Source organism: Halichoerus grypus, chromosome 8 (genome assembly GCF_964656455.1).
Source record: "Halichoerus grypus chromosome 8, mHalGry1.hap1.1, whole genome shotgun sequence".
Classification (NCBI taxonomy): domain Eukaryota; kingdom Metazoa; phylum Chordata; class Mammalia; order Carnivora; family Phocidae; genus Halichoerus; species Halichoerus grypus.
The window spans coordinates 101,388,353-101,397,294 of record NC_135719.1 but is presented as its reverse complement, the minus strand read 5'-3'; the positions used below and the strand labels follow the sequence as shown (position 1 = coordinate 101,397,294).

At 37.1% G+C, this 8,942-nt stretch overlaps 1 protein-coding gene across 2 annotated transcripts; it reads left to right on the top strand.

Moving 5' to 3' along the window:
• The first annotated feature begins 2,294 nt into the window (after positions 1–2,294).
• RPL10L (ribosomal protein L10 like) lies at positions 2,295–2,939 on the top strand. Of its 2 annotated transcripts, XM_078078740.1 has the most exons (2): positions 2,295–2,403; positions 2,485–2,939. In XM_078078740.1, the coding sequence occupies exons 1-2, from the start codon at positions 2,295–2,297 to the stop codon at positions 2,937–2,939; spliced, it is 564 nt and encodes a 187-aa protein (XP_077934866.1). The 2 variants fall into 2 exon arrangements, with proteins under 2 accessions (XP_077934866.1, XP_035943225.1); XM_036087332.2 differs by having other exon boundaries at positions 2,295–2,939.
• Positions 2,940–8,942: the final 6,003 nt, after the last annotated feature.

The window sequence follows — 8,942 nt, the reverse complement described above, 5'->3', positions numbered from 1 at the left end:
TTTATAATGTTAAAGATATTAAAAGCATGTTCACGCTATCCTCATTTCTTTTCTTCAGTCTTGCAAAGCCTTTCTTCCTGACCTCCCTGCATCCATCTTTTGCCCCTTCCAGTCCATTGACTATATTATATACAACAAGAATGATATTGACCATATTATATACAATAAGAGTGATAAAAAAGATAAAAAAAGATTTAAAAAAGAGTGATAAAAAAGATTTAAAAAGAGTGATATTAACCATATTATATACAACAAGAGTGATAAAACCTGTGTAAAGCTCTTCAACGGTCTTAAACCAAAGAGAAGAATCCCTAATTTGGTAAATTGGGCCCTGCATGACACACAAGGCCCCCCTCATACACATACTATATTCATATTATGCCACTAACCTCCTCACTCATAGTCATACTGACCTTACTTTAGTTCCTGAAATGGTTCAGGTTCTTGCCTGCTTCCGAGCCTCTGCATATGCCAAGCCCCGCGTCCATAGTCACTATATGAAATCTCTTTCTTGATAAAGTTGTCCCTGTCTTTTCCTCAGGCTAGCTCAGGGCTTCATCCCAGGCTCTCAGGGCTCTGCTTTTCCTTTTTGGCACATTTTGTACTTAGTAATATGATGATATATTATTTGAGTAGTATTCAAGTCCTTTCCTACACCTGTAAGCTCAGTGAGGGCAATATAACCTTCCTTGCTGCTTTCTCTCCGTATTCAGGCTTACACAGTAAATAAGACCTATTTGAGGAAAATCGGAATGTAGAAATAAAGGAAGAAAGGAGACATAAGCAAGCTTTAATATAATATGGAAAAGTTCTCTAAATTGGGAGTTTTAATATTTCTATCCTGATATGGATATTTTGTAAACCCCACTCACTTTAAGGATAGGAGTTATTTTGTCAGAACTTGTTTCCCTTTTTATTTTATTTATTTATTTTTTAAGTGGGCCCCACGCTGGGTGTGGAGCCCTGCACAGGGCTTGAACTAACAACTCTGAGATCAAGACCCAAGCTGAAATCAAGAGTTGGATGCTTAACTGACTGAGCCACACAGGCGCCCCTATTTGTGTCCCTTTTAACGAGAAAGCATGAGTGGAGTATATTCACATTGGGAGGACTTTGCTCCATGTCATGGATTTGTGAAACAGCACTAAGGAATCAAAACAGAACTACAAAAATTCAAGTAGGGATTATAGAATATTCGCAAATTCTCTTTCTCTCTTTCATTTTCCTCCTTCCCACATTCTGATCCCAATCATAATACTTTTTTTTTTTTAAGATTTTATTTATTTATTTGACATAGAGAGAGATAGTGAGAGAGAGAGAGATCACAAGCAGGGGGAGCGGCAGGCAGAGGGAGAAGCAGGCTCCCTGCAGAGCAAGGAGCCCAATGCGGGACTTGATCCCAGGACTCTGGAATCATGACCTGAGCTGAAGGCAGTGGTTAACCAACTGAGCCACCCAGGCGCCCCAATCACAATACTTTTATAAAAACTCGTATCAGAAGGAAAAAAAAAGTATTAAACTCATTCTCAGGTGTAAAGATTAATAAAGCATAAATATTCTTCTATAGTTTCCAGCAGCTGTAACACTTGAAAATGCAAATAGCCTTAAGTTGAAAAATTCAGTTGGTATTTCAATTTTGTGGATGCCTTTTTGATAATAAGATCGTTCCATATGGCCAAATAAAACTGCCAAAGTTTCATGTTTCTAAAGCAATTATCAAGCAATATATGCAATAGATATGTTTCCACTCTCATCTCTTTTTGAACCTTATCAGACAGCCTATGCCAAGAAACCACTTTACCTAGAGAAGGAAACCATACACTCTTTGAGAAATAGCAATAGATCTATAAATGCTGGTGGGAAATAAGACTTCTGGAAAATTGATTATTTAGACAAACCAGACACAAACTATATTGCATAGCTGGAGACACCTTCCTTATTTACCGAAAATATGTCTTTTGTACTTAAGACAAAGCCTAGGGCAAAAGACCGATGCCCAAGAGAGACAGCGGGAAGACAAGTGTTTCTCTGGCTATCGTGGCAAAGCCCAATTCGTTACCGGGTAACCCATAGGCGAACATACCTAGCCACTATCTGCTCTGCGCATGTGCCAGCAGAGGCATAGAGTGTTGCTGTATCTACGGCGGGGATGTCCTGAAAGAGTGTCTTCATGTCGTCATCAGGACTCTATGGTTCCCAAACAGGAAGATGGGCAGCGTATATAAGGCGCATGCGCAGGCGCAGGAGAGCGCGCCTCTTTCTCTTCGACGCCCGCGGACGTTCCCGGTGTTGCTATGGGCCGCAGACCAGCTCGCTGTTACCGGTATTGTAAGAACAAGCCGTACCCAAAGTCCCGTTTTTGCCGAGGTGTCCCTGATGCCAAGATCCGCATCTTTGACCTGGGTCGGAAGAAGGCCAAAGTGGATGAGTTCCCACTCTGTGGCCACATGGTGTCTGATGAATATGAGCAGCTCTCCTCTGAAGCCCTGGAGGCCGCTCGAATTTGTGCCAACAAGTACATGGTGAAAAGTTGTGGCAAGGATGGCTTTCACATTCGAGTGCGGCTTCATCCCTTCCATGTCATCCGCATCAACAAGATGCTGTCCTGTGCTGGGGCTGACAGGCTCCAGACAGGGATGCGAGGTGCCTTTGGAAAGCCCCAGGGCACAGTGGCCAGAGTCCACATTGGCCAAGTCATCATGTCCATCCGCACCAAGCTTCAGAATAAGGAACATGTGACTGAAGCCTTACGCAGGGCCAAGTTCAAGTTCCCTGGGCGCCAGAAGATCCATATCTCCAAGAAGTGGGGCTTTACCAAGTTTAATGCTAATGAATTTGAAGACAAAGTGAACAAGAAGCGCCTCATCCCTGACGGCTGTGGAGTCAAATACGTTCCCAACCGCGGGCCTCTGGACAAGTGGCGAGCTCTGCATTCCTGAGGTCTTTGAGAGCATTGACTCCTTGGACCGTGCTGGTCTGACATGCTCACCAATAAATTTTATTTACTGACAAAAAAATAAATATTTTTTAATATTTTACATAGTTCTAAAATGTTTATGCAATTTTTAGAATATAGAGTACAAGAGAAGTAGTTTTTGTATTAAAGCAGAATTTTAATGGCAAATGATACTTTCCTTCAAGTGTGAATGAAACAATCCATATGTGATTTATCGAGAAAGTTACTGCAGTTCTAATCCAAACATGTTTAACTTGGGACAGTAGGGAAATATGTTGTCAAAAGGAAATATGTTGTCAAAAGTTGTTTGTTTGTAAATTATGCAGCTATCCTTACCTTGAATTAAAGAAAAATAGCTAGAAAAAATCTAAAATTTGTAGAGAAAAGATTTTTGTTGTTTATGGAAAATAAACAATAGGGAATGAAAATAATGATGGGGGTTAGTGATATTTCAATTACAATCTCTGAAAACTAAAAAATCCATTCTTAAACTTGTTGCTTATGTTTTCCTTATAAATTTCTGCACATTGATTTTAGAATTTCCTATCACCTCCAATTATCAACCTTTGGACAGTTCCTTATGACTGCAAAAGGTTTCCTCAGACAAGCCTTACATTATCTCACACTCAGGAGACCACAGTCCAATCTTTTCTTCATCACAGAAAGGTCATAGGTTGACAACAGAGTTCACATTGCTTGTATCTGAATCTCCGCAGAACCAACAGAAAAGAGAAAATGACACCAAATCAACTATCTGCTCTAAAAGGACCCTAGAGAGAGTTTACAATCTGTAGGTGCTTGCCCTACTTAGAGTTACATTGATCATACAGGTGTTTTGTTTGTCTCATATTGCTTTGGAAACTACATAAGCTAAAATTTCTGGGTGTGTATTACATTTTAAAATTCTGGTTCTTTAAATTATTTAGTCTTCTGAATCTCAATCTTGCCAACAGTGCTCTCATTTCTTTTTTTTTATTATTATTTTTTAAAGATTTTATTTATTTGACAGAGAGAGAGAGAGCACAAGTAGGCAGAGCAGCAGGCAGAGGGAGAGGGAGAAGCAGACTCCCCGCTGAGCAGGGAGCCCGATGCGGGGCTCGATCCCAGGACCCTGAGCTGAAGGCAGCTGCTTAACCAAGTGAACCACCCAGGCGCCCTGCCCTCATTTCTTTAAAACTAACCATTTTCAGGTCAATATATTGAATGAAAGCAACAAAAGGAGTACTAAATAGTGTAGAGACATACACTTATTAAATTATTTCCATTTACTTAAATTCTTTTGTCCATCCTAAAAGTTTGCATCTGACAGTATTTTTTTCAGGCTCCTACTGTAAGAAATGTCCTACTTGTATATTTTCAAGCAAGGTTGCTGTATTAAGCTATAATATTTTTATATTATATATAAATGAGAAAGATAAATACTAAATAATACAAATATATAGAAAGGGTTCTATTGCTTAAGAAGCACTTTCCTTTTTGTGTTTTATTTGATGCTTTAAAACTCTTGAAGTTTTCTAGGAAATTAAGTCCCGTGCAATTCATAAATGAGGGCAGACATGAGCCAGATCTTCTGACTCCTGTCCACTCTTGTTTACTTTCTGCCATACTGTCTTTTAAAACCAAAAACTCAAGCTCAAATGAAAATGCGAAGCACAACAAACAGTTCCTTAGTTACAGTGTTAATATAATGCAGTTTTGAAAATATTTTCCATCTTCATTATTCACCCTTCTCTTTGATCTCAAACTTCTCAAACATCTTGACCTTCAAACTTGGAACTCTGTACTCACTCACTAAATATAGGTAGGCAGCTAAGGATAAGCCCATGAATGTCCTTGTCTGGTAGAGACTGGTAACTGTGATTGTTTATGCATATAGGTATGTCAGTGAAAAGAAAATGAAAGATTCAAAATTATTACATTAAAAACTGGTAGGTGTATTTAAGGTTTTACTATTTGATTTTTCTGACAGTTTTCTATTATAAGCTATTATATAAATTTCATTTCCTTTAATGTTGATAGAAGGACTTCACTTTTTTTTAAAACAAAAATCCTATTATATTTTCTAAGCCATGATGTTTTTTCAGCATTTTTCTGTTTTCTGGTCATTTTAGTTATTAACAAATTGATAAGAAGACAGCTGAGCTGAAGGATAATTTGATTATATTTTTTGCCGAGCTTGTCATTATTTCTAAATTTCTATTCAAAATGGAAAATTTAATTTGGGAACATATTATGTATTCATATATTCATGCACTACTGCAATGAAACAGAACTATCTGCTCTTTAAAAAAATGCAAGTACAGTTACTAAATTCAAGTAAATATCGCCCTATAAAACTCTTTGATTTGGTTGATGGAGTCTCCAGGTTTTATGGAAAATACTGACTGAATCAGAAGACGATGAAAACTACAATTGAACCCTGCATCATTATCAATTTAGTTTTGAAAAGCACATTCCACAAGTGATCATTATACAATCCACTATTTCTCCCCCCATTCAAAATATGCAATTATACTAAGCATATTTAGCTTGAAGTCCTTAATTTTTATAAAAATATGCACTAGCTCTGGCATGAATTGACTGTCACTAACGTTGGCATGCATTTTATTTCCACTTTAGCAGCTTGGTCCTGCCTGCCTCAACAAAATTCAAGTAGGGCTTTCTGATTCTTAGAGTGTCACCACGGATTAAGCTGGGAGATCATTTAGCCCCAATCATCTCCTCTTTATGTTAATGACATGGGCTTGGGGCTTTTCTTAGAGTAGTGACTTCAGTGTTTTCATAAAAATACCTACCTTTCTTTAAAGTAAGTAATGCAGAAAATAATGAGTAAAGTCAAAGTGAATTAAATTACACCATCAATAATAATTCAAAGTGAAGTCATTGCCATGCTTAACAGTGGATAATAAGGGAAATTCTGGCATTAGGATGACTGGATTTGAACCTTCCTTTCTCCACATACTTGGACAAATTACTTAGTATCACCATTCCTTAATTTTCTTAACTGTAAAATGAGGTTAAGACACTACAGATTATAAATTTGTTTTTAGGAGTAAATGAGAAAATGAATAGGATCGTGCCTTGCACATATTAAGTATACAGAATTAATGTTAATTTATGTTAATATCTGTGTTATCACTACTCCATTTGCTCCTGCCTCACTGCTTCTCAGCTTCTGATTTTTGCTGCTTGTAGTGTTACTATTTTTTCATGATTTATAACCTTAATATTCTTGTTTTGCAACCATTATTCCCTCCAGTTGTCTAATCTGAGTTCTGTGTTTAATTGGATTCAATATTCTGATTTGAGTTTTATTTTTTATCTTTAGTTTTGTAATTTCCACTTTCGTATTATTCTAGTTGGTTGTCTATTCTTGGAGCTCCTTTTGAAAAATGTAACTGGGCTCTACCCATTATCCTTTACATATTACCCGCTAATGGAGATTTCCTTTATTTCCTTTCTCTTCCCAACAGATTAGATTTTGTATCTACCTTACCTTTTTCATTCAATACTCTTCTTTCTTCCTTCTTCTCCTTTTTCTCATTTTTTTCAAAAGAACGATTATATGGCTATCGTGCCATTATTTTCATCATGTTGATGTGTGATAACAGACTGTTCTATCAGACCTTCTATTTAATCCGAAAGATTGTAGGTAACTTTCTGTAGTCACGCTTTCACAAAGTTTTTGTTATTTTTTGTTCACTTGTCCTCTTTCTGAGTGCCATAGTTTGAGGGCCGGATTTTGCTACTAACTCTTCCATTGCTTCGGGATGAGAAGCTAGGGAAAGGAGGGAACTTGAAGGGTTAATTATAGTCTTTGATGGATGCTGGATTCTGACTCAGCTTCTGAGATCCCATTAATTATCCTGCACCCAGGCTCACTCCTCAAGGTCAGGTGTGCAGCCCACCCTTCCAGCTGTGGTGTATTTCTTATCCTTGCTCCTGCTGCTGGTCAGTGCAGAACCCTGGAAAATGGTGAGCCCAAGTGCGAGCATCTTTGATGTTGCTAGCGGTTCCACCTGTCAATGGATTTTCATACAATTTTCATACAATTTGTAATAGTTACACAAGGGAAATGTATACTTAGTACATTTATTTCTATATCAGGCTATTAGTGAGACATTTTTAAATCTCGTGTTTCTTTAGGAATGTTTCTAGGAGTTTGGAGAGTTTTGAAGAGGTGCATTTCATAAATGGTCATTAAATAAACCACTATTTCTCCCCCATCCCTCAAAATATGGAATTATACTAGAACTATTTAGCCAGAGATCTTTTAATTAAAAAAAAAAAGAAACAGCTCTGGGCTACTACATCAGAATACATCTTCATTTTATGTCCTTTTTTTCTCCTAAATTTATGATATGCATAGAACATGACCTTTTCCTTGGTGCCTTTTGGCCGTATTTCCTTTACTATATTTTCATTTCATTAGGTGTTGGCAAGGAGATTCTTTGATCCTGCTTTACTTCAGTTTATTCACCCAGAAGTCCTCTTAATGTTATGGTAAAAATTATCTGTTTCTGAAACTTTAACTCTAAAACAATTCATGTAAAAAATATGCTTCCATATGTTTGTAACAATTTCTAGTTATCTTTTATTGGTGTGGATCTCTAATAATTATAGCTAAAATTACTATGACTATCAAAATGAAGAATTTTTAATATAAATTCTAAAAACATTAATTTTGTGTTTGTGTCCATACAGAATCTTAATAATTTTTATTATGTTATAAATAATTGATCAATTAATTCTTCATATTATATAAGTTATATAGGCTTCTCAGAGTAATTGATCAAAAGATATTTTTGTGCTCCAAATATTTAAAGGATAGGACCATGTTTATAGTAGAAATTATCATATTTTGAGAATTATACTATTCAACTCTTCAAGGGTCCTATTCATGAAATTCTGTTGTCTCAAGTTGACTGGTTACTGATAAAGAGAAATATAAAGAGGTTTTGAAGGGGCATGGCACCTTTTGGGAAATGCGGGGTTCTTAAAGGAGCAACTATTCTTTTTCCTCTCTGGGTGGGTAGAGGGAGACAGGAACAATACATCGATTTGTTAGGAAATGGTGATTTTCTTTTGCCTATATGTTATGAGTTATTGAACAACAACAACAACAAGATGATGCTGGTAGTGGGGACAGGAAGGAGATGGCAGAACTGAGATAAAGAGTGTCAGGAGTCAGCCCTCATCCCCAGTCTCTGGCATAGTAAAGATATGACTTAAATTTCCCTTGGTGTGGAGCCGTTCTAGCGCTTTAAGTTGAAACAACATTGAAGAGCATTGCTTATTGGGAGGGAGCCATAGTAGCAAGAAGCTGTCTGGAGGCACTTCACCAGGAAAGAAAGAGCCATGCCTCAGCCAGATTTCCCTCCAGGGGACTGAATAGGGAGAGGAACTCCAGGACCCTCTAAAAAACTTAAAAAAGACCCCAGGAGAATCAGTATTTGGACACCAGATACATGGAGAACCAGCAGGCAGTCAGCACTACAAAGAGAACCAAGCAACAGCTGAAAGGGAACCTGTTTTCTGTGACTCAGAGTTATTTAACATAGAGAATATTGTTTATGCTCACATACTGTTTTCAATAGTATATATATCAAGGGATAAGGGAGGAAAAGAGAGGAATAAGAGCAGATGATTTCTTCTCCCTGCTCTAAGAAGCTGAAACTACTAGTCTAGGCTACACTGAAGGAACAGACAGGAGGTTTGAATAGGATAGGTGACAATTTTAATAATTAAAAGTGAGAAGTTACAGATGAGGCTTATATATCATTAAGGAAACATGCTATTAAAAAAACAACAGGGCCTCAATGGAGAACAGGTGGTAGTTTTTCTTGGAAAATAAAAATTCATATTCACGTCAATGTTTCTCCTGTCAAACCAGTTATATAACCATTTTGATGAAAAAGTTCCACAAACCATTCTAGTAAATGTCTGAATTACCAAAACTTAAAAGACATTGAAATTTCACCAAAGT

Coding starts and splice junctions, on each gene's coding strand:
- RPL10L (XM_036087332.2), top strand. CDS start 2,295: ATGGGCCGCAGACCAGCTCGCTGTTACCGGTATTGTAAGAACAAGCCG.